Raw genomic sequence first — 25,631 nt, forward strand, 5'->3', positions numbered from 1 at the left:
ACACACCACACACAACACACACAACTAAATCCACATACAACACACAACTAAAACCAAACACCACACACAACTAAAACCAAACACCACACACACAACCAAAACCACGTACAACACACAACTAAAACCAAACACAACACACACACAACTAAAACCACACACAACACACAACTAAAACCACATACAACACACACAACTAAAACCACACACAACTAAAACCAAACACCACACACACAACTAAAACCAAACACCACACACACAACTAAAACCACATACAACACACAACTAAAACCACACACAACACACACACAGCTAAAACCACGTACAACACACACGCAACTAAAACCACACACAACACACACACAACTGAAACCAAACAAAACACATAAAACTAATCTGCAACAGTGACATGCCACTCATTAGTTTTCTTTATTAGTCTGAATACCTGTTAATTTTACTTTTCAGTTGAACATTTCCTTTCCTCTGTCATCACTGTGTTTGATCTTAGAGTGTACATTTATACTGGGCTGAAGGCAGTTCCTGAAAACGGAGGCAGTTGGTCTGCTTCTGGAAGCTCAAGAATAAATCTGTATCATGACTCCATGTCGCACACTTGTTAGTAACGTGGTGCTGCCAGCTTCCCTACGAGTGTTTTATGTAACGGAATACCAGGACCCCAACCACAGCCATCGGAACACTTCCAGGCGAAGTGCACACATGCCTCTCCAACAGAGCTGCATTGCTGTGAAGGCTTGGCCCACACCTTCAGGCATGGGAGTCATGGTCATGTGATACTGAACCAGTGATACCGATTCACTGATTTCCAGTTTATCTCATTAACCAACAATTATTACAAACGTAAAATTATGGTCCTGCTCTTTGTACCTCTGGTTTTGCGGTTGATGTTGAGGAGAGAGGGTTGTTGTGTTTGGTTGGAGTTGGGATGGGTGCACTGACACACACTGTCCCCAAGGGGGCATCTGTTGACAAGTGTGAGACATGGCAGTGACATTTGGCATCAGTATCCTGTTACAGCTGGCCTCTTTGGGTTGGAACGAAGACGGGCCCAAACGTGGAGGTGCTGGGAGTCGTTCCCGGCGTGCAGAAGCTCAGCCCCAGGGAGTCATTCCCGGTGTGCGGAATCTCGCACCAGGGAGTTGTTCCCGGCGTACGGAAGCTCAGGCCTGGGAGTCATTCCCAGTGTGCGGAAGCTCAATCCCAGGGAGTTGTTTCCAGCGTGCAGAATCTTGCCCCTGGGAGTCGTTCCTGTCATCCGGAAGCTCGGCCCCGGGAGTTGTTCCCGCCGTGTGGAAGCTCAGCTAAGGGAGTTGTTCCCAGAATGCGGAAGTTTAGCCCCGGGAGTCGTTCCCGGAGTGTGGAAGCTCAGCCCTGAGAGTCGTTCCCACCGTGCGGAAGCTCAGCTAAGGGAGTCATTCCCGGAATGCGGAAGCTCAGCCCCGGGAGTCGTTCCTGGCGTGCGGAAGCTCAGCCTTGCCTCTGTCCTCTGGCTGCACGTTGTCAATGATATTCATTTTAATTGCTGCTGAAAGACTCTCCCTCGTGTGGCTAATCTGTGCTGCTCCTCTTACAGCTACTATAAAGATGACCAGAGACTTCAACAGTGAAGTCAGGCATAACGAATATTTGGCTATATAAAGAAATGACTGTCCAGTCTGTCCAGTTGATGAACGCTTTAGATGTTACCCTCGAGTGCAGTATAATTAACGTCCGTCCAGGTGACATGGGCACACGCATCCTTTAGCTGTAATGTAAGCGTCAGCGATCGCACAGCTCTGTCAGGTTGCAGTATTTTAATGATTAGGAATTATGTGTCCCCGTGTTTGCTGTGATGTCACAGATGACATCCATAAACCAGGATAAAACAGAACTGGCACCATCCATCTGTCCAGCCCAGAATACTCCCAGCCTCAAGATGTTGAGAGAATGAAATACAGAAATGTCGTTTTTCAGTGGTCCAAGTGTGTTGTTTTATAGAACAGGTCAAGGCTGTATATTCATGTGTTAACAGCCTAACTATGCATTTAATTTTTTTACTCAAGATTTCCTTCTTTTCTAATAACCCCTGAATTGCTCTCACAAGGCCAGCTCAGGTCTACTGAGATCACTGAATGATAATTATATCATTTGTTGATACTGTACACAAGATTTAATTTAGTGGGAATCTAACAACTCCGTACACCACATTTAGTGCTTCCTTGCCGTTTCTCGGGAATTAAATTTCTGTTTGTCTCAGTGCTTTTGATGAGCTGTAACCTGACCAGAAGGCACGGCTGGGGTCAGGTGCTGCCTTTGCCTGGGCAGGGCTCAGCTCAGGGGTCAGAGCCTGCACTGGGAGCCCAGCCAGGCCTCAGGCGAGCTTTCCCACCTCTCTGGAGATGCTCGCTTTTGAGGTCTGATTTCACTTTGATTAAATGCAACTGTATCGGCCGTCTCCGGGGCTTAAATTTGCACATATGACTGTAATAAGTGAGGACGGACGCTCTGTGTCATGTCTGAAGTTCCGTCCTGTTCCAGCGATGCTCTTAGCAATAATGATTTACATCAGAATACTGATATAGCCAGACGCTGGACAGTGAGGTCTGCTTGGTGTGGTTCAGATTCATTGAACAGCAAGGTAACAATATTTAAAAAGGCCAGACAGGAAACACGAATGCGCATCAGATTTGCACAGAGAAACATTTCTGTGGTCACTGTCACTCGGGTCACCAATTGTGTCGTTCCTGAGCGTCAGCTATGGTAATGAGCGGTCTAGTCAACCTGTCAGTCAGCAGCTACAAGTCCGATTGACACAAGACCTCCGAGTAAGCGGAGCCTGGTCAGGGTATTTCACGCTGTTCAAGGGAAGACGTGCTGTTCTCATGTGAGCATGCTGGAATCCTGTTTGTGCTGTTGGGACGCACAGCTCTGGCTGCTTGGCTCAGTGAGGAGGGCCAGCATTACGGCCGTGTGAAAAGGCTGGCATGTGATGTACCTGGCCTCTCCCTGAGTGCTGTGATCACAGATGTCTGCATCATGCCTCTACCTCTGACAGAACCGGAGACGGATATCTCTCCGTTTCCGAAACTCTCTTTGTGTCACAGTCAGCATAAGATAGGCCTGACCGTTTGATCCTTTTTCCACAGGATAGCGTTATTTTTTCTACAGAATAGCATTATTTTCCACGAGATACATTTTGCTGCCCTAAGTTTCATAATTCACACATGGATGTGAAGGTCAACAATTCCATGTATATTTGATTGTAATTACTTTTTTGTACCCCGTTGTGTCAATGTATAAATTATAGTTACTTTAGTAGTAACTATTAATTACTTTTCTAGAGTTCAAAGATGTTGACGTAGGCCAGCGCACACACACACAGTGCATTGACTTTCCTCTCATCTGCTGTGTGGTTATACTTCATGCGTTTCTCCTGTCTGTCCGTGACCGAACAGGCTGGTGTGAGGGGCACGCTTGGCAGACTCCTGGGGGTTTTTGAGGTAAGATACCAAACGGAATTACATAACAGCACATGTTAGTTCAGGCCCTGCTAGCCTGCAGCCTGAAACGATCTCACACAGCATTGAGAGCTGAGTATCAAAACTTGGCTACTGAAATGCAGCCAGATGAGTTTGCTTAGGCTTACATTTTGAAGTGTCTGACAATGGTTTTTGTACGGTGTTCTTGTGTATAACAACTGGAAACAGCTTTTTAAAAAAGTGTTATTGTTGTTGCAGCAGAATCAAGACAGCAAGCATCGAACGTATGTGTATGTGCTTACTGTCACGGAGACGCTGGAAGACTGGGAGGATTCTGTTAACATCGGTAGGTTACGGCAGCAGTTTTAGGCCTGGTGTTAAATTTGTCCTTTGTGTCTTAAAACATACAGCAAAAGTCAAGACGTCTTAGCTCACCAAATAAACCTGAAAATGTTGCAGAAAAACGCAACGGTGGCCAGATCACGGAAGCCGAACCTTAGGTGCTTTCATTGAAATATTGCAATAATTGTAGTCCTTTGAGCTTATAGGACATGGGCCCTGGTCTGTTCGTTTCCTGCTTGAAGCTTTGCCATATGTCAACCAGATCACAATTTCAGTGAAAGATCACATGCTGAGACCAGTTTAACGACGTGATCCGCGAAAGAAGAGAAGCCGTGAAGCTCCTCACCCGCCTCCCGAGATGTCCTGGTTCATCGTGTTTCTTTTTCAGTGCCAAACACAGCAAATACTTGGTGATCACATCCCTAACATACTAGTTTAGCTTTTAAAAAAACTCAACTGCCACCTGTGCTGATCCAGGATCAGCTAGGAGCTGTGCTGATTCAGGGTTAGTTAGATTTTGTTCTGATCCAGGGTCAGCTAGGGCCTGGAGACTCGCTAAGTCCACCAAGCAGTTACCTCACAAATATGCAGGAATTTTGTTGGTTTGGAGGCTGGACCTTGACTGTATGGTCTGAGCCAGAAGAAAATGACTGGTGCACAACTGTCCTGTTGTGAAGCGAAGAATATTTATGCAATAGTTTTACATTGCTGGTTAGATTAGGATTGAAACCTTATTGTCATTCAACTGTACACTCGTAACAGAGAGCAAACAGTAGAGCAAAATTATGTTACATGTGGCCTTCCAATTAAAAACACAAGGGCAAGAATGAAAAGGTTATATGTTATAATTCTATGAATAAATGATATTAATAAATTATACAAGTTGTATTAAAACATTATTTTTAATAAACAGAAAATTCTATAAAATCTAGAAATTAAAATTATAAAAGTAAAAATAAAATTGGTGTCTGAACCAGCAGAAAATGATGTGTGAACAGGGCATGACTGTGCTCGTACAGCCAGGGACACTTGTTCCATACGTTTCACACTGCTGGTTCAGCCCTTATGTAATCGTATGTGCTGCATTTTTGCTGTTGGGGTGACAACATAAAAATAACTGTTTGCCCACGGGCAGTGTAATTCAAAACTTGAACTATTTGTAGATGGTGTGGAAAGAGCGACATAGCGAGCCTGCGCTAGCTACTGGTGGCGCGGTGGTATTATTAGCCTGGAGAGTGTTTGCTGGGAGACTTGCCGCAGTTGTTTGCCAGCGGGCGTCACCATCCCGCCCTTTCTCTGGCCCCCTGTTGCACCCCCTCCTGGATGTATGGATGCCAAATAGGGCATCATAACTTCAGTACACCCTACAATACAGGCAGGGAGCTTCACACAGGGCCAGGAGTGTGTGTGTGGGGGGGGCAGGGAGTGCATGGGACATTAACAGATTTTAAAAACACACACATTACAGTCCAAAAATAATTACATTTTTAAAATAGTTTTGACTCTGTACTCCAGGACAGTAAAATCAAACAAGTATAAAGTTAGAGTATTCAATAATTCAGTATTTATTGGGTGAAGCATATAACTGTTCTACTCACAGTTCTCGGTGCCAAAGTGCCGTAGAAAACTGAATTTTAAACATGGTGGTGGTTCGTACTTTTCTGTGGATTTTTTGCGACCCACACACATGGCCCCACACTGCATCTCTGTCTCCAGAGGATGGCCTGTTATGCATCTCGGTATTGGGTGCTTTCTGGGTCTTTCCTGGGTCTTTTTGGTCCTGTCCTAACTAAGGAGGCGTTTGGTTGGAACTTCAATCAGTGCTGCCATTAGCAGTCCCACCACAGTGGGTTGTATTTGCTGGTAAACTCACTTAAGGTCACGGGGGTGGTGTTCTCTTTATGGTGATCTTTGACATGTCTATTCTTGATCGGCTTGTGGCGCTCGAGGCTGTCTGCTGTTGCTGAGATCACCAGTGCGTTTGTTTTTGATGCAGAATATTAACAGTGGTAATGCTTTGCTTTGCCTTTGCTTCATTCATTCTGTTTCACCCAGAGATCTTTTGTGATATAAATGTCTCTAAACAGGAGTATCAGACACCAGGTACTGATGCCACGTTTTGGGAGGTCTATGATGAGAGCTGCAACAATTAGTTGAAGACACCGATAACCAGTAAAAGAATTCAGTAGATTTCTTTATGAATGATTTTCGGTTTCTGGTTAGTTATTTCAGTTTGTTGAGAGAAGGGAAGGATGCACATGTGTTACGTGGTGTACAGTCACAGTCCTCTAGAGTACAGGAGTGCCAAACATCTTCTAGGAAGAAAACGTGCATGATAAAGGTGTGTATGACTGGGGTGTATGACTGGGGGTGTATGATGGACTGTGTGCATGAGTACTTAAAAAGATCACTAGCCTAGTTAGCTATACCATTCATTTTATATGCAGCTAAAACAAAACTTAGCAGGACCGACAATGAGAGACCTCAGGATATACATCATGATAATGCTTTGAAAACTGACTGATCTGAAAATTTTATACTTTTATCAGATTTTCTACATATTTCTTTTTTAAGGTCAAACTTAGAAGAGCTCTCAATTCCACACAAGTAAAAATGGTTTCACTGTCCCTAGCGCAGCTTATCTGACTTGCAGAGAGAATAGAAACTTTATATTTTTGCATTTTTATAGCATTAATATGCACAGATTTTCTGCAAATGGTAGTTCCTTCCTGCACCCAAGATAATCCTTACTGCCATCGTTTCATTTTAGATGCTGGAGTACAGATCTGAAATAACAAAAACTGTCACTGTCCAGTTATTTATGGACCTCACTGCACATGTTTTCATACCATTACATTAAAAGGTTAAGTTCAGTTAAAACCTTGTGCTAAATTCCCATTATGTAATCACAGGTTCAGTTACAGTGGTAGGTATAGTGGTATAGGTACAGTGGTACAGGTATAGTGGTAGAGGTACAGTGGTACAGGTACAGTGGTACGTACAGTAGTACAGTTACAGTGGTACAGGTACAGTAGTACCTCTATCACTGTACCTGTACCACTGTAACTGTACCATTGTACCTCTTTCACTGTACCTGTAGTACAGGTACAGTTACAGTGGTACAGGTACAGTAGTACAGGTACAGTGATAGAGGTACAATGGTACAGGTACAGTGGTAGAGTTACAGTGGTACAGGTACAGTGTCATGCGTGTGGCATCTTACTACTGTAATGGAGCTCATGACAAACATATCCCCAGCTTTCTACAGTAGAAAATGCTATGATATAAATTATTGTTTTCAAAACATAATGTCACAGGGTACAACGTGTTTCCTCTCAGGTCGCAAGAGAAAATGGTTCAAAATCGACGAGGCTATCCGAGTGCTGCAATGTCACAAGCCGGTGCACGCGGAATACCTCCGCAGACTCACGCCCACTGGCAACACGCACGAGCCCGCGGTCCGCGCCGACGGCGCCCCGTAGGAATGTGGACGGCCTCGTTCACACAGATAGGACCGCCAGCAGGGGGCGCCTTTGTGCCATACTCAGAAGGACATTTTTAATCGACTTTTTTGTTTGTTTTTGTTGTTGCATGTGAAATTTCCATGTTTACTTTTTCTGATATTTTTTTTCTTCTTTTTTTTTCAGTTTTTGAGAAACCAAAGGCGAAGGGAGTATAATTGCCTTTGACTCTGAGTAGATTTTCTTCTGTTTTTTAATTGTGAACTGTCAGCCAAGCAAAGTTCTGTTGGGGCTGATTAGAGAGTGAAGGCAATTGTAGCTCTGAACAATGGGAGATGGATGTAGGAAGAGGATGTGTGTGACCTACAGATGAAGGACATGTGACAAGTGACTGCCAGATTTAAAATTATTTATTCACTATTAGGGTGTTTTGTTTAAGTCGTATTAGCAACAAATCAAAAGCATCTTTAGACATTACCAAGGTGATAAAGCTGTGCAAAAAAAAAAAAAAAGGAATATTTACAACCAAATTGCAAAAATGAACCACTTTTATGCTATTTTCCTAAACAGGTCTAAAAGCACAAGTGTCTAATTTGAGTATATGATCAGAGTGCTGATGAAGGAGTCTGTACTCAGGATCAGCAGGGATGTGCGGTGGTTGCTCTAGGTGTTGTTACCGTTACATTTTACCTATGTTTTAGGTCTAACATGCTGTGAACGTTCAATTTGTTTTCACCAACTGATCTTAAATGTGAATGCAACCTTTTAACAGTGCAAGATTTAAGTACGCTTAAAGGATCCTTCTCGAGTCTCTCTCTCTCTCTGTAATATAAGCAGTTTTGAAATCTGTGAATGTTGAAACAGGATAGAACTTTTGGTGCTATTGTTTATGTACAAACTGGATTAGCCTGCTTGAGAGAGAAAAGTTGATGTAAAGTTGAAGGATGGTATGCCAAACACTGAGCTGAATCCATGTTCAGTATTTTTACATGAATGCACAACAGTAGCTGATTTGGAAGCAAAATATCTTCAGGGGATTCTCACCAATATTGCACTTTTGAAGCGCTATTGCTTCGTCCTGCTGTGCTACGCTAAATTTCTTTTGGAAATTTGGAACGCTTGTAACCCTAAGACAAATATGTGTAACTACTATTTTGTACTGATAACGAAAACATTAAGAAAACACAGGTTGCATTATTATGTCAGAAGAAGGAATTTAATATATATATAAGTCCATAAAATATAATTATGATTGCACTGTAAGTAATGTGTGGGCTCCCTGAAATGTCTTTTTTTATCACTTAATATATCATTTGTTATACATGTTAATATCCTAGACTATCCTAGTGACATAGAACATTGCTTGTACATTCTAAGATACAATATACAAAATAATTACAATCGACTCATACCACATATGCTGAAAAAGAAATCTCAGTGTAAAACTAGTCCATTCTTATATTAATAGTAATAATAATGATAATTTATATTGCTTTATATAGCAACCACATTCAATGTTGCTTTACAATTTATAAAAAAAACTTAAACTTAATAATACCCAGTTTACAAGATATTATGTCAGCCTAGTATGTGCCAGACAAAATATCCTATGTGTAAGGAAATGTAATTGTAATTTTATATTATTTGATTATATATATATATAAATTTTTTTTTTTTCTTTCCGTGAACTAGATTTTAGCCTGCACAAATTAAGCACGTGTTTCTGATCAGTATGATAGTACTATACTCACAGTATTATACTTCAGAGATGTTACATATAAAGTACCAAAAATAAAAATAAAAATCAAAGAACAGGTCATAGGGCGATGAAAGTTTGATTAAGCTGCTTTCAGATGACAGGAAATTTTTGTTTCTAGCAGTCTAAAAACCTGTCCTGCGAAGTATGTTGGTTATACTGACAGTGAACATGGAAAACGCTGTGTGGTGTGTGTCTATTCTCAGACATATGACAGAGTCGTCCGTGACCGCAGTTTCATTGTTTTTCCTTTCTTCGCGGCAGTAGGCGGCAGAAATCAGTTATCTGCTATTGGAGACTAATGTAATCGTTAAGTAAACGTGAATGAAATCGGTGTGGCCAAATAACGGAAAGAGAATGCGATTATTGCACGAAATATGTCAAAAGATAAGCGCGGTGTAACAGCCCCGCCCTCTCGCCACGCTGAACCCCGCCCACCACATCCCTGAAGCGCTCGTGGACGACTCGCTCAGGGCAGGTGTCAACATTGGAAAATATAGAAAGCTAAGCTAGACACATCGCCGAGGCGACGGTCCGAGACACTTGATTCTCTTCGGTTAAAGAAAAAAAATGTTAAGGCGAATACTGCAAATGGTAAGACAGAAGCAGAAAGCTTGTAACGTTGCTCAATCTGTGGTTTGATGATATGCTAGCTGGGTGAGCTAACCTGACAGGAATAGATACCGTTAGCAGGCTAGCTAACCTGACACGAATAGCTACCGTTAGCAGGCTAGCTAGCCGCAAAAACCGCCTAATGCTAGGCAGTGTACGGCAGGCCTGGAGCACAACTCACGCACACACTGTGCGTTAAAATGTGACCAAAAGCTTTTTATTAGCCTTATGTGTATGTGTTTATCCTAAGGTCAGATAGCTATAAATGTCATGAAAGCAGCCATAGCAAAGTCGTGTTGTTGGCGAGATGGCTTGGCCCGTTTATTTTGAACGACTACAGCTAGCTGTGCTAAGCTATCTGACGCTAAGCTAGTGTAGCGTAGTAAATGACCGCCGATTCGCCTGTAAACTAGCTGCACAAGCTGCAACCGCCGAATGTCGCTATACCTTTGACCTATTTACCTACTCCAATGAGCTAATTTCATTGCTTTTATGATTTTCCTATTCATTATAAGTTACGAGATCGTGCAGTGGTCATCAGAGCAGAACTTACCCCTGGGTTCCACATGCTTCAGTTTTTATTTGGTTGGGTTTATTTACTTCTCCATTTAATTTATTTGACCGTTTTTATCTTTTTAAAAGTGTTAGAGATTCGGCTTGTTGACTTGAGTGAGCAGCAGTGGGTTGACATCTACGATTAACATGTAACCAAATACACGCGATAGATGCCACGGTCCAGTTAGTCAAGTCTCGTGACTGACACGGAAATAGTAAACTACCAGCAGCAGCAATGCTACTGGGGTATGTAGTACGGTTATTCTGCCCCGAGAACGCTTCAGAGGTGCTGGGTTCTCCTCAGTGGTGTGTGTGTGTGTGTGTGTGACAGTATGTAGCTTGTGTCTCTTAAGAAGTGGGTGATTGAGAGACACAGTTTACAAGAAAACAGCAGAGACTTGGCTTGACATTAGTCATGGGATTTGGTCTGAAGTCATTAAGGATAAGTTCTGCTCTGATGACCACTGCACGATCTCGTAACATATAATGAATAGGAAAATCATAAAAGCAATGAAATTAGCGCATTGGTCTGAAGTCAGACCAAATGCTTCTCAGAGGGTTTATAGTTATGATTTAGTCTATTTTTATTTATTCATCTATGAGATAGCTAGTAACAAATTTTTAATAGTATGCTAATAAGAAATGGCATTATAGCGGCATTGTAATAGAAATCTTCCTGCAACTCAAGTTACTTAGATTTAGCCTGCTTGGAAAAGAGAGAGTAATGCGCCATTGTGGGGTTATGTTGTATTGTTTGAGTCAGCTGTGGCTGCAGTGGTCTGGTTGCTAGGGTCAGAGATTACTAGGGGAAAATGTTGAACATGTTTCTAAGACGGTGTTGACTTTCACCCTCATGCACGTCTTCAGATGACCCTGAATGACCCGCGATGCTAAGTGCAGCCAAAGAGTGGGTGACAGCATGCAATGGTGCCACACCCCCCCTTTCCACGTTCCTTGTATTGAAGCCAGGTTGTTTGTCAGTCCAGACCTGCATGGGAGGGATGTCTGTGTCCTGATTTAAGGCCTCTCATTCCCATGACTCCTCCTTAAATATCCAGCAGGGGGCGTAATGCTGAGTTTAAGATTTGAATAATGTCTATTTTCATTGTGATGGTACTTCTTGATGATTTGTAGAAGTTTGTGGTGACATCACTCATGGGACCAAAGACTTAGACGATAGACCAGTTTAGATTACAGGGTGGCACATTCAGTATTGCCAAAATAATAGTGTGTTAGAAAGCTATGCAACTCAGTGTGACCCTTTTCAATTTTACTCTCTTTCTTTCTCTCTTTCTTTTTCTTTTTCTCTCACTCTCACTTTCCTCACAGACTCCTGGGAAAGGCGGTGCCCAGACACCTGAGTCTGATCAGCCGTCTGCTGAAATGAACAATGAGACATCAGAGGTAACTTGGATGTGAATGTTTGTTTACTTTAACTCTTGCAGCACCTTTTAAGATAAACATCCAAACATTCCATTCATACATTAATTTTGCCTCCACTGTATAATTATATCCTGCAAAAGCAGAATACCAGACTTTCATTACTGACATTGCTCCTTCCCGAAAGTTAATGTTGCTGCGTTCCTGTGCACAGGGATTTATTTGTCCACAGTGTATGAAGTCCCACAACTCTGCTGAGGAGCTTTTCAAACATTATGGGATCTTCCATGAGGCTCAGGACCAGTCCACACAACTGGGCCCTAGCAGGTCGGATCAGAACCGCCCCCCCCCACCCTTCTCTCCAGTCCTCACACCTCTGTTCTCCTCCTGTCTGGTTTATTTGGACTTGGCCAGTCTCCTTTCAGATGTTTGGAAGGAGACACTGTTGGTTTGGCTGTAGTGTCTGTCAGAGAGTCCCGTATAGTTGAAAAATAAAATCTATTACAGAGCAGTTTTTAAGTCTTGTGAGCTGAATATCAGAGGGAGGCCTTCACTGGTTTGTTGCGTCATCACATGTTGGTTTTGTTTTCAGGGAGGACTTAACTCTATTGCGACAGGAGGTGCAGGACCTGCAGGCCTCACTGAAGGTAGCCACGCTGCACAAATGAGCGTTTCCGTTGTAAGATTTTTTCCTGGCTTTATAGTCTACGCCACCCAAACCCTTCAATTGTGTACATTGCAGGAAGAACGATGGTTTTCAGAGGAACTGAAAAAAGAACTAGACAAAGTTCAAGGACAACTGAAGCAAGTAATTTCTTTAAAATACTAATCCAATGCTGTCTGTCGCGAGGTTAATGCACTCTGCTCCAAACGGAGCCAACTGAAAGGAACTGCCAGTCCATAAGTGCTTCTGCTGTCATTTAACATTGTCTGATGGTCTCCCTCTCAGGGACAGCAGACTGACGGCCAGACAGGTGGAGAGGAGTCCGGTGAGTTCCTTCTTACCTGCCCGTTTCCTTCACAGACGGGTTTGGTGCAGACATGTTGGCTGGCTTTCTCTTTTCTTTTTTGAATGCTTCAGATGACATTTTTCCTGTTTTGAAATGGAAATTCTTGGTTTAAACGTGTCCTCAGAGCTGGAGATGAAGCTCCACCAGGCAGAGACAGAAACGTTCAACATCAAACAGATGAAAGACCTGTTTGAACAGAAAGCTGCTCAGCTGGCTACTGAGATAGTAGGTAGGACAAACCTCACAACATGGCTGCCTGCCGTTCTTGTTCTTCTTTCTTTTTCCCCTCTTATGCCAGGGGAAGTTGTCTGCTGGATATGGGCCCTGTAATTGGCCATTTGTCTTGCCAACCCCACCATGGCCCTGTCGCTGATCGCCTTGTGGTTGTTTGTGTGTGTGAAATGCCAGACATTAAGTCTCGCTATGATGAGGAGAGGAGTCTTAGAGAGCTGGCAGAGCAGAGACTGGCCAACGTGCAGGAGGAACTTCAGAGAGAGAGACAGGAGAAAGACAGACTCTCCACAGAACTGGTAACACCTCAAAAACCACTACAATTCGACAGTTTACCATGTAAAATAAAGGGTTAGTTTTCCACACGGAGCCTCCAAAGCCTCGTCGGGTCTGCGTGTGAGCTGATGCTGAGCTGAGCGCTGGCTTCCGTGTGTTCCTGCAGCTGCAGAGGCCGGGCTTGGAGGACGTGGAGGTGCTGAAGACGGAGCTGGTGCAAGTGCAGACGCTCATGGACAACATGACACGCGAGAGGGAGGCGGAGTCAGCGCAGCTGAAGACCCAATACGAACGGCTGCAGGCCAATTTCACAACCTCCGAGGTAGGCCGACGTCGGTACATCGAGCGTGCACGCGGTGTGGCGAGAGTAGGTTTCCCTCACTATCAGTGATTCTGTTTTTGTTTAGGGAAAGGTGCAGGATCAACAAAATTGGATGTTAAAAATAGGGGTGAAAAGTTTGATTATCTTAGGATTAGGACAAAATTCTCTTTGCTGTGAGATTATTCATAAAACACGTGTGTTGCCCTACCCACTACTCTCTGCCCCCGGGGGTGAAAGATCAAAGAAGGGGCAACTGCATGTCTGAAACAATAAACTACGAACTGAGGGTTAAAGGTTGCACGTCCTCTTCACTGGATTAGAGATTTGTAGTCATGAGAATTTTTGTGTATGTAACTGCACTCACAACAAATAAATGAACAATGTTTTTGACGTTGAATTCTCCACATTCCTTTACGTATGGTCTTATTTCAGCCATCTCATGGCATTTATACTTTATTGCTATAAAACCTCAAAACCGTTGTTATTACGTGAAGCTGGAAGGTCTCTGTGTTGGTGGGGTGGCAGTGTTGTGGGTAGCTTTGCATTCTCCTGGTGAGAGTTTGCAGGTCAGCTGCAGCTCTGCTCCTCTAGGCCTGTTCCTTTAGACATACTGTTTAGGCAAGGCAAGTTTATTTATAAAGACACTTCAGAGTGTCTTTACAAAGAAAAGAAAAGAACAAGATATAGTAGACCTAAAGTTAGTTATAATGTACTATTTGAATTAAATGTATGAAAAGAGAAGTAGATAGAAGATGAGCAGTGCAGTACCGTCGCTGAAAGCTAACAATACAGTGTCTTAAACTGAACTGGCTCCATATATCCCATCTGCTAAAATGTTTCCTGTAAACGAGACTGTGATCACCTGCAGGGAAACCATTGAAGCACCTCAGTGCAGATTCGCTCTGATTATGTGAAGGGTTTCCCACTATTAGGTTTTTCTCCTCTGCACACCGACCTGCTTCTAGCGTCTTATGAGCCTAGTCTGCCCTCTACTGGCAGAGCATGAGAGTTTCGCTATATTGTTGCTGGATTGCTTGTTAAACAACGTTTTTAAAATAATCTTGGAAGGAAAAAGTACAGTTACAGTTTATAAAGTTCTGTTTTGTCAGATGTTATGTTGTCTCCCTGTTGAGATCAGATACTGTAGTGCCATGGGTCAGACACCGTAGTGCCATGCTTTGTGTTTTTCACTCACCTGCATGTCAAGTTGTTCTGAGCTTTGCCTCTTTCTCTCTGTGTTTCCCCTCACTCACACTCTGCGCACATTCTTCTGTATTGGAGATTCGTAAACTGGAGGTAACGCTGGGATATGTTAGCATGTTGGCATGCGTGTGTGTGTTTGTGTGAGCCACGTGTGTGTGTGTACCAGGTATGTCTGCACATGTCAGCCAGGTGTGTGTGAGTGTGCGTGTACTCGCATGAGGGCTGCTGAGCGGTTGTCCTCTGTGTAGTGAAAGGTCTGGTGTTGTGGTGCTTGTGTACAGACAACCATCTCAGGGCTGAGGGCCGAGCTGGAGAAGGGACCTCAGGAGACTGCTGTGTACACTCAACAGATCCACCAACTCCAGCAGAAGAACCAGGTACACACACACACACACACACACACCCACACACACACACACAGTGTAGTGTGTTACAGCGGGGTACAGTATGAGCTACTGCAGTTTTCTGACTACACCTGCTCCAGAAACAGCAGCCCTGCTCCCCCGCCTGTTCTATCCTCTACGTCCATGTCCAAGATTAAGTGCGCTCTGCGCTGATATTAAGCACCGTCAGCAGCACGACACACTTTACACAAGATGCCCCTGTGTCCTTGTCGCCGTGGTGACATCACTGGCCATCTGAGTGTGCTGACATGTTTCGGAGCTGCTGTAATTAGACCAGCAGGGCTGCATATGTTTCTGTTCCAGCACCGTCCTTCATCGTGACACATGGGCCCAGGTAATGGGCTTGGACTGTGTATGTGTGTGGGGTTGGAATGTCCAGGGGAAAGTGGGCAAAAATGAAAAACCCAGCTCTACCAGTGGAAGAGATGTGTGCTTGGTCACGCTGTGACAGCGTTCTGCCACAGCGGGAGGGTCAGTGTACTCAGATCTATTGCGCGACGTGTCCAAAACAGGCTTTGTTACACGAGACACAGTGTACCTTTCAGTAACGTGTTTTAAATAACTCACGAAGAAGCCATGAAGCTCTTCTCCAAAACATACAGCCTGGTCTGAACCCACGTCAGCTGCATGGAGGCTTTGAGGTTGGAGTGCATAGAGTAAATGTTAACGGCAGACGTGAAACAGCAAAAGATGCACATTAAACGGACATGTGAACAGGAGAGTCGCTGCGGACGTTTTTCAGGAGAGGGGAGAAAGGAGGTGAGGGGGTAGAAGATCACCTCGTAAAGGCCAAGCCCAGCTGTCTCCTGCCTGAGCAGCACATGGAGTGAGTGTGATGGAGTGAGATACATGCCAAGCCTGTCAGCAGCCCTGTCCTTATCAGCTCCACCTTTATGGCTGTTGGAGAGCAGAGTTCAACACGTCTCCACGTCCAGGCGTCATAAAAACTCTCCGCTCCTTTCCTGCCCTGCGACTGGGGACGTGGAAGTCTTCATGAGGACTGCTGTTGGACTCTCCTTCTGAACATGTTATAAATAACAGTTGTTTCTGTACACATTGTTTATCCGTTTCTCTGCTCTCTACCCCTTTTCATATCCATAAATTCAAGAAACATTTTCTTATATAAACTGGTTTCACCTCCTAGAACGTTGGACTTTGCTTGCACTGCTGATGAAAGACCTTTGTCTGAAATGTCCTGTTTCTCTGGTAACCATGTGTACCTGCAATTTTGACTATCTACCAATCTCGCTCTCTCTCTGTTGCGCTGTCTCGCTCTTGCTCTCTGTGTGTGTGTGTGTGTGTGTGAGAGATACAAACATACATATACATACACATGCATTTATATATATATATATATATATATATATATATTTTTTTTTTTTTTTTTTTTTTAAATATATAAAAATGCATGTGTGTTTGTATATCTTACAAAAGAAAATATAACTTGCAGGGTTATTCAGAAAATATCATAGGCGCATCAGAGTTCTGGTTCCTGTGTCTGTGTAGTGTCTGCTCAGAGGTTTCAGGATCCATTCAAGCCCGTTTTCTCTACTGCCTTTTCCCAGCTGCTGTCCGAGAAGCTGGCACAAAGGGAGAAGGAGAACCAGGAGGTGGAGAAGCGCCTGTCTCAGGAGCAGACCTCCAAGAAGAGCCTGCAGGCCAGCCTGCACCAGCGGGATCTGGAGCTCCAGGAGAGCCAGGCACGGGCATCGGCAGGGGAGGCTGCGCTCGGCCGGGCCCGGGCCGAGGGGGCCGAGCGCGGGGAGGAAGCGGGGCGGCTCCGGCGGGAGCTGGCTGAGCTGGAGAAGGTCCAGCAGGAGCTGAAGGCCGAACGCAAGCAGCTGCAGCACCAGAGGGAGGAGCGCGAGAGCCAGGGCCTGCAGCAACAGAGCCAGATCAGCCAGGTGAGGGTGCAGGCACGCGGCCTGGAGAGACAGCCGTAGCTGACGTAGCGTCTCACGGCTGTGTGCGCTGTGTGCTACAGCTGCATGCGAAGCTACTGGAGGCGGAGCGTCAGCTTGGGGAGGTGCAGGGGCGGATGAAAGAGCAGAGACAGCTGTCCGGAGAAAAGCTGAAAGATCGAGAACAGCAGGTGGCAGAAGTGCAGCTCAAACTCTCACGCTTGGAAGAGCAGGTACTGGGGACTGGGACTGGGTTAAGGGGTTTCCAGGGGAGAGCTGCCTGAGACACACATGTGTAATTCTAGCTGTTTGCTAGTATTCTGAAGTTTTTTGATGTTTGTATTTGTTTATTTGTCTTTGAAACAAATAATCCCAGTTTCAGGTCATTTTAGATATTTTCACCCTTCTCGGAATCAAAAAGCCTGAAAAATGCTGTCATTTTCAAAATTAACTTCAATATTTAAAAATCTGAAATTTAAGCTTAGCATTTAAACACAGTATTGCAAAGTGAATGAGAATGATTGATTGAATGTGAGGTTTATAAAGAGGAATGTGTGTTGGAGATGACCCATTCCCGTGATTGACTGACTGTGGTCATAACACCAAGAACACAGAGAACGTGGCAGCATTGGTGTGGTGTAAGACTGGGCGCATGCTCTGTGTTGTTAACGCTTGTGTGGTGTCCCAGCTGAAGGAGACCACCACCAGGTCCACAGACCTGCAGCAGCAGCTGGACAAGTCCAAACAGCAGCACCAAGAACTGCAGGCCCTCCAGCAGAGCACCAACGGCAAGCTCCGAGAAGCCCAGGTAACTGATGTATAAAACCTTGACTCTAATAATGTTCAAAGAATGATGAATTGATGAAGTTGATACTATGTACACATAACTGTTGGCATGGTTGATCCCTAAATCTGGGAGCTCCTCTCTGTCGTGTGCTGTAAGCTTCACGTCCTGAGCTCCAACTGTCTTCTCTGTGGTAGAACGACTTGGAACAGGTCTTGCGTCAGATCGGAGACAAAGACCAGAAGATCCAGAACCTGGAGGCCCTTCTCCAGAAGAGCAAGGCCTCTCTGGGCCAGCTGGAGGCCGAGCGGGAGGACTTGTGTGCTAAGATCCAGGCGGGAGAAGGAGAGGCTGCTTTACTCAGCCAGCTCCAGGAGAAGAACCACGCACTGCATGAGCAGGTGAACCCACACTAGGGCTTGTCGGTTCAATGCGTCCGATATTTAACACAAGATTTGATATGGAAAAGTCAGTATTGCAGTCAATTATTGTAAACAGGCTCAAAGGGTCCACATCAAAGCTGCCAGAGGACTGTAAGGTTTTTTAATTAGCATCAGTGGATTTTTACAGCAGTGGAGTTTCCTTTTTCTGCATTTGTCTGTATATTGCCAGTGAGGAGATGAGGAGAATATTTAGCTGAGATGGATATCAGCAAAGCATGCAAGGTATTGTAGAACAACACGAACAATGAATATGGAAAGAAACAAAAATGGTTTTGGCTTATTTATCTTTTCATGAAAATATTAAATGTTGATATTTTGAGAAAATGTTGATATTTTGTGCTTTATAGTATTGTGAGAACAGCACTTTATAGTATTATTTTTGCTAAATTATGGACTGTGTATGGAAAACCTGTATTAAATAAAAATATATGGTGTTGTTTTAGTTAAGATGTTTTTAGAACAAATCATTATTTTTTTATAGCACAAAATCAGTGTAAATCCAAATGTAAATATATATTTTATCCATAAATACTTTTGTTTAGTACAGATCCAGCATACCCACAGATATGAGATGGTGTAAGCCTTGTACGAGATGCCCTTTAGCTGATACATTCCTGCTTCACGCACAGATATCCCAGCTGACAGACAAGATGAGGAACCAATCAGAGAGTCATAAGCAGGCCCAGGAGAACCTGCACGAGCAGCTGCAGGAGCAGAAGAGTCAGGGGCGCTCGGTGCAGGACCGCTGCCAGACACTAGAGGGCGTCGTGGCTGACCTCACAAGCCAGCTCACGCAGAGCAAGGAGAGGGTGGCACAGCTTGACACCCAGGTGCCATGTTTATAAGCCTGTACAGAGTGTTTATAAAGGATTAGGGGTTCAGAGTCATATGAGATGAGAAACAATTATAACAGGTCTACTGTAATTGAAAGGTCAAAATACATGGTAGTTTGGTTATTTTCTACTTTCAGACGAGTGCTGAGAAATACTTGAAAATATGAAGTATTTGTGTGATAAGATTATTTTGTGTGTGTCACAGCTAAAGGCTAAGACAGAAATGCTATTATCTGCTGAAGCTGCCAACACTACCCAGAGAGCAGACCTGGAGAACCACCTGGAAACAGCCCAGAATGCACTGCAGGACAAGCAACAGGTACTTGGCCAGTTAAAGAAGTCGTTCTTCCTCCCTTTACCTGTAATATTTCAGGAAATGAAACTCAGTTGAATTATCTAGGAGTATTAGCGAGTATTTAATCAGGTGTTTGTGTGTGTGTGTGTGTGTGTGTGTGTGTGTGTGTGTGTGTGTGTGTGTGTGTGTGTGTGTGTGTGTGTGTGTGTGTGTGTGTGTGTGTGTGTGTGTGTGTGTGTGTGCGCGTGCGCGTGTACAGGAGGTGAGTCGGGTCCAAGCCCAGCTGGAGGAGCAGAACTGTAGACTGCAGGAGCAACAACTGCAGTGTTCTCAGCTGGACACCAGTCTGAAGGAGACCAGGGAACAGCTGCTGTTTGCAGAACAGAGGACCGACACACTGGAGACACAGGTCAAGGTGAGACACACATGCACACACTGACTACATAGATGACACTTCATCTCACACACAACTGGCCACTGTCAGGCTCTTTCCTGCTGTACTATGATTGACTCCCTCAGCCATCTCATTTCATTGGTCTGGCTCCATTTTTTGAGCATATCTTCTTGCATCGTGTTTATGATGTCTCACTGTGTGTGTGTGTGTGTGTGTGTGTGTGTGTGTGTGTGTGTGTGTGTGTGTGTGTGTGTGTGTGTGTGTGTGTGTGTGTGTGTGTGTGTGGCTCAGAAAGCAGAGGCAGAGTTAGCAGAACTGCACTCTGCACAGGAACAGGCACAGATGGAGCGTCAGAGGCAGCAAGAGCAGCTCAGTGAGATGAACACGAAGAACACAGAGCTCAGCCGCTTGCTGGACACTGAGAGACAGGGGTAGGTCTTTACTCAGCCACCATTCAGGGGTAGGTCTTTACTCAGCCTCCACTCAGGGGGAGGTCTTTACCTATGAATTTCTATCTGTTATATCTGTGTGGTGATGACTCTCTCTATCCCTCTCTCTTTCTCTCTCAGGGCAGCAGCACTACAGGAGGAGCTGCAGGAGAAGACCTCATCGCTGGCGGAGGTACGGGCACGGCTGGAGGAGGCGGTGCGTGGGCGGAACGCCCTGCAGAGCAGCCTGGATCAGGCTGGCGAGCAGAGCCGGGCGCTACAGACCCGCCTGGAGCAGAAACTGCAGGGTTTGGGAGCAGAGCTGCAGAAAGCCTGTCAGCAGGCTGAGACGCAGGCTCACGAGCTCTCCTCGGCGAAGGAGTCCCTGAGCAGGACTGCTGCAGCCCTGGAGGTCAGCCAGGCACAGCTGGAGAAGGAGAAGAAGAGGAGTTGTGTAGCTCTGGAGGAGAAGGTGAGGGCTGGGATATCTGTTCATTGGCCTAAATCCTGCTCTAACCAACTCCACACTTCTGACTGCCACTGAAGGTGTCCACCCCTCCCTTCGAAAGCCACACCCTCCCTTCTATAAAGCCCCGCCCTCCAAAAAAGCCATGCCCGCTTAGCTTACCATTCGACGTGCTTCATGACTCCTTGTAGAGAGGTTTACTGCTTAATACAGCCGGACCATGTTGAATATGTTAATTACTGACTACAAGAACCCGGCTAAGTAATGTTGGTGATGTTGCTGGTTGAGGGAAGGGGGGCTATGGGTGTCGTAGAACTGGCGGGAGAATGAAAGTTTTGTCCCTGGTCTCTCTGCAGGAGAAATATCACCAGAAGGCCCTACAGGAGGTTCAGAAGATCACGCAAGCCACAGGCAAGGAGCTGAGTGCAGCCAAGTCTCAGCTGCAGAAATCGGCAGAGGTGGGTTTCCACGCTGCTGTGGAGGGGCACAACACACTGACGCCTTAAACAGAGACTTCCAACACTAAGGAAAAGTGAAATAAAAATGACAAATGCATCATGATAGCAAAATCTCACACTGCAGTAGGCTTCCTTAAACTCTTAAATATTGTAATATCAAATCAGAAGGCGTCTGCCAACCTTTGCCCACAGTTCCTTAGACGTATTTTACACTGCGGACACGTCCCCACCAATCTCTGGAATGGCTCATTTTGTCCCTGCCCCTTTTTAAATGTGTACTGTGAAAATATTAATGTTTCATCTCCAGCTTTCTTGAAATTTATTCAATGATAATTTGAGCTGTAATGAAAGAAAACATTTGTGCTTGTATTTCGTGTCGTGACACAGATGTTCAACACGGCACAACTGACACTTCCTGAAATGTTTTTTTATCAAAATAAATTTTATTACAATTTTAGTACAAATATATGTTAAGCTATAGTGCTGATACTTTTTCTGTTGTTCAACATATGGCCTGATGACAAACGCAGCCATATGTTTAGTGAAACCTTCCTTTCAATCCAAGTGTTGATTTCCTTTGTATGCGTGTGTGCGCATTTAGGTGAAGAAGGGTCTTCAGGCCCAACTGGTGACACTCCAGGCCCAGCTGGTGCAGGCTCAGGACACGGTGAAGGACAGCGAGAAGGTCACACAGCAGCTGCAGGGACGGCTGGACGCAGCCCAGGGCTCCTATAACCAGGAGGTGAAAAAAATGCACAGCCAAGTGGCAGAGTTGCAGACTGCCCACACCAAGAAGGTACGCGCTGCCCTCCCATGCGCAGTGGGGTTGTGGGTCTGCTGTCAGGAAGGGTCCTGTCACGCCTGTCACACATGTGACGGGGGGTGGCTTAAACGTTACTATGGAACGGGATATTACAAGGCAGTTCAGCATCTAAGCAAAATCACGTTTGCTCTGTTAGGGCCGTGATGATGGACTACCCCTTCAGTGTGAGTGTTTTTGTGTGTGTGTGTGTATGTGTGTGTCAGGTGGAGGACCTGGCTAAGCTCCAGCAGCAGCTAGCTGCGCTGTCTGCAGAACTGAGCTCAGAGAAGACACACAGTGCGGAGTTGCAGAAGACGTGTGACAGCACCAAGCAGAACCTGGTCCAGCTCCAGTCAGACTACTACGGCAGGGAGTCTGAGCTGTCCGCCCTGCGCCAGGACCTGAAGGTGTGTTTGTGCGGAGGACACGCACGTGTGTCTCCTGTTCATGTGAAATGTGCGTGTCCTGGTTTGAAGTCCAGTTAAAGTGACATGTTGTGGTTTTTGTGTTGGTTGTGGTGTGCTTGATTTGTGTGTGTGGTGTCGTGTCTGGTTTGTGGTCTGCTTTGTTTGGTATTTGTTTGGTGCTGTGTTGCTTGCGGTGTGTGTTTGTGTGTGGGGTGTGTTGCATTTTGTAGGCATGTGAGGAGAAGCTGGCTTTGACTCAGGAGGAACTGAAGGCCAGCACTAACCAGCTGACCAGCCGAGACTCCCTGATCCAGGAGCTGAAGACGGGCAGCGAGGTGCTGGAGAAGGAGCTAACCAGGAGGGCAGAGACAGTGAGACAGCAGGACGATGCCCTGCGCATGCTCCAGGGACAGCAGGTAGGTCTCACACACCTGTATGGGGCTCGGACACCCGCCGTTCCTCCTGACGTGTGTGTGTGTGTGTGTGTGTGTGTGTGTGTGTGTGTGTGTGTGTGTGTGTGTGTGTGTGTGTGTGTGTGTGTGTGTGTGTGTGTGTGTGTGTGTGTGTGTGTGTGTGTGTGTGTGTGTGTGTGTGTAGGAGGTGACCCAGGAGGAGCTGAAGAAACATCTTGCTCAGGTAGAGGAGCTGAAGGTGGTGCAGGGTGAGCTGGAGAAGGAGCGAGACAGGCTGAGCTCTGAGCTCAAAGCTCTGGCCAGCAAAAGCACCAAGGTGAGGGTCTCCAGCTCCCCTTCAGTCTATCACATCTTTCTTTTTTTTCTATGTGTCTATTGCTCAAGCTGTTTAATAAACCGGGAGGTGTTTACCCTCAGATAGGCTCACGTTTAGGACGCGTCTGGGGTCTGCGCGCCGTAGTGTTTACCCTCAGATAGGCTCACGTTTAGGACGCGTCTGGGGTCTGCGCGCCGTAGTGTTTACCCTCAGATAGGCTCACGTTTAGGACGCGTCTGGGGTCTGCGCGCCGTAGTGTTTACCCTCAGATAGGCTCACGTTTAGGACGCGTCTGGGGTCTGCGCGCCGTAGTGTTTACCCTCAGATAGGCTCACGTTTAGGACGCGTCTGGGGTCTGCGCGCCGTAGTGTTTACCCTCAGATAGGCTCACGTTTAGGACGCGTCTGGGGTCTGCGCGCCGTAGTGTTTACCCTCAGATAGGCTCACGTTTAGGACGCGTCTGGGGTCTGCGCGCCGTAGTGTTTACCCTCAGATAGGCTCACGTTTAGGACGCGTCTGGGGTCTGCGCGCCGTAGTGTTTACCCTCAGATAGGCTCACGTTTAGGACGCGTCTGGGGTCTTTCTCCAGTAAGACCCGTCACAAGCCTGCTACTTTGGCATGAAATATATTAGGAGACGATATTTAAAATGGAGTCGTGATGTAACCAGTCCCTCAGGAACACACAGACTGCCTGTCCACTCAGGTGTCTGCTGGTCCTGTAGCACTTTTCTCCACTTTTTAGTTCCCGTCCACAATTCGACAGAGTTCCCATTCCAAGACTAAAACATCCAGGCGTGGTGTGAGGTGTCCGTCTCTCAATTTCTTCTCTCAATTCTTGCTATTTTCACTCCGTCGTCCATAACTGACAGAAGAGGAAATGATTGGGAGAGCTGGTTTGAATATTAGTGGTAGATCAGTGGTGAAGTTACTGGACTAGTAATCAGAAGGTGGCCAGTTCAAGTTGCAACTGTTGGGTCCTTGAGCAAGACTCTTAAGCCCCAATTACTAAGTTATGTTCAGTCAGACTTGTAAGTCGCTTTGGATAAAAGTGTTGGGTAAATGCTGTACATGTAAATATTTATGTCTTAACTCCTTTATGCAAAAGTCTTGAATTACTTTTAACAGTAAGATACCATGATAAGACTTCACTAAGCTTTTCTGTGCCAGGGATTTATCTTGCTCAGGAAGGTTCATTATTCCATACTGTGTGTCTGTGTGTCTGTGTCTGTGTGTGTAGGAGCTGAAGGAGCTCCAGGCAGCAAGACAGGTGTTGCTGCAGCAGAAGGTGGAGCTCCAGGGCCGGGTGGAGGCAGGGCAGGCCACGCTGGAGCAGGAGCAGAGAGACCACCAGAGCACCCGCGACACCATCACACACACACAGCAGCAGCACAGAGTGGAAATGGACAAGCTCCGCAGTCAACTGGTACTGAACACACACACACTGCACTATTGACCAGTTCTAATGTAGCATGCGATGTTAAATTTGTCCTGTCACGTTCCCTGCGTAACACTGCACTAGATGTAACATGGACAGTCTGTCACTGTTTAATTCATTTGATTGCCTTTCTTTCACTCTCTCCCTCTTTTTCTCTATCTCTCTTTCTCTCTCTGTCCTGCCCCCCCCTTCCTCCCTGCGAGGCGTCGGAGGTGAAGTCTAAGGAGGAAGAGGAGAAGCGTGGTGAGGAAGCATGTGCTCGCCTCTCCGTGCAGGTGTCTGCCCTCAACGAGAACGTGGCCACCCTGAAGCGTGAGTGGCAGGGGAGCCAGCGGCGCGTGGCCGAGCTGGAGAAGCAGACGGATGAGTTACGGGGGGAGATCGCTGTGCTGGAGGCCACTGTGCAGAACAACCAGGATGAACGGCGCGCCCTGCTGGAGAGGTGTGGAACTGCGCATGCATGTACACACGCGCGCGCACACACGCACACATACACACACACACACACGCAGCGTCTCTGTGTGCTGTTTTAGGTGTGTGAAAGGCGAGGGTGAGATTGAAAAGTTGCAGAACAAAGTGATGGAGCTCAAGAGAAAACTGGATGACACGACAGCGGCTATGCAGGAGCTGGGACGAGAGAACCAGTCCTTACAGGTAACATACACACACACACACATGCACACGTATGTCTTACAGCCTTGGTCCTTCTGCTAGCTTCTCATTTTTTTGACATCGTTACAGTCAGTAGCGGTAACGCTGTGCTTGTTTGCTGTGGTGCTATGTCTATGCACATGCAGATCAAACAGTCGCAGTCTCTCACGCGGAAGTGGGCAGAAGACCACGAGGTGCAGAACTGCATGGCCTGTGGGAAAGGGTTCAGCGTGACCATCCGCAAGGTGCCACTCACACACAGTCTCTCACTCTCTCTCTCTCTCTCTCTCTCTCTCCCTCTCCATCCCCTGGCCATTTCTCTATTTTTGTCTTACTCAGAGAACCACACACTTGTGCACTTACACACATACTTGCACACTCACACACTCTTGTTTAATGATCTTCAGAGCCCCAAATCAAAACTTTGCTAATGGTCGACCACAGGCACTCACCATTAGACAGACTCCCATTCGGAGTCGTGTTTGTGTGTGTGTGTGTGTGTGTGTGTGTACAGGCTGTATTGTGCAGCAGTACTTTAATCTTGTTCTTGTAGCCGTGCAGGGCTGTCTGGGAGCTGTA

The 25,631-nt window shown here is 45.8% G+C and overlaps 1 protein-coding gene across 6 annotated transcripts in view; it reads left to right on the forward strand.

Moving 5' to 3' along the window:
- The window catches only part of eea1 (early endosome antigen 1), a 28,507-nt gene that overhangs the window by 276 nt on the left and 2,600 nt on the right, over positions 1–25,631 (forward strand). The window contains exons 2-31 of one of the 6 annotated variants that reach the window (XM_081715458.1): positions 3,450–3,494; positions 3,735–3,819; positions 11,529–11,603; positions 11,794–11,906; positions 12,172–12,226; positions 12,322–12,387; positions 12,529–12,568; positions 12,714–12,818; positions 12,998–13,119; positions 13,263–13,418; positions 14,700–14,714; positions 14,903–14,998; positions 16,591–16,929; positions 17,010–17,159; positions 17,615–17,734; positions 17,908–18,111; positions 18,783–18,983; positions 19,192–19,305; positions 19,541–19,696; positions 19,967–20,106; positions 20,245–20,575; positions 20,926–21,027; positions 21,629–21,823; positions 22,054–22,236; positions 22,467–22,652; positions 22,834–22,965; positions 24,204–24,389; positions 24,605–24,843; positions 24,935–25,055; positions 25,199–25,297. In XM_081715458.1, the coding sequence (XP_081571584.1) occupies positions 3,760–3,819; positions 11,529–11,603; positions 11,794–11,906; positions 12,172–12,226; positions 12,322–12,387; positions 12,529–12,568; positions 12,714–12,818; positions 12,998–13,119; positions 13,263–13,418; positions 14,700–14,714; positions 14,903–14,998; positions 16,591–16,929; positions 17,010–17,159; positions 17,615–17,734; positions 17,908–18,111; positions 18,783–18,983; positions 19,192–19,305; positions 19,541–19,696; positions 19,967–20,106; positions 20,245–20,575; positions 20,926–21,027; positions 21,629–21,823; positions 22,054–22,236; positions 22,467–22,652; positions 22,834–22,965; positions 24,204–24,389; positions 24,605–24,843; positions 24,935–25,055; positions 25,199–25,297 (4,101 nt within the window). In that variant the 5' untranslated portion in view covers positions 3,450–3,494; positions 3,735–3,759. Of the gene's footprint in view, positions 1–3,449; positions 3,495–3,731; positions 3,820–9,367; positions 9,627–11,528; positions 11,604–11,793; positions 11,907–12,171; positions 12,227–12,321; positions 12,388–12,528; positions 12,569–12,713; positions 12,819–12,997; positions 13,120–13,262; positions 13,419–14,699; positions 14,715–14,902; positions 14,999–16,590; positions 16,930–17,009; positions 17,160–17,614; positions 17,735–17,907; positions 18,112–18,782; positions 18,984–19,191; positions 19,306–19,540; positions 19,697–19,966; positions 20,107–20,244; positions 20,576–20,925; positions 21,028–21,628; positions 21,824–22,053; positions 22,237–22,466; positions 22,653–22,833; positions 22,966–24,203; positions 24,390–24,604; positions 24,844–24,934; positions 25,056–25,198; positions 25,298–25,631 lie in introns of those variants that run through there. The other 5 variants (XM_081715457.1, XM_081715459.1, XM_035525565.2 and 2 more) reach the window with 5 other exon arrangements.

Source organism: Electrophorus electricus, chromosome 6 (assembly GCF_041902795.1).
Source record: "Electrophorus electricus isolate QZ-2024a chromosome 6, ASM4190279v1, whole genome shotgun sequence".
Classification (NCBI taxonomy): domain Eukaryota; kingdom Metazoa; phylum Chordata; class Actinopteri; order Gymnotiformes; family Gymnotidae; genus Electrophorus; species Electrophorus electricus.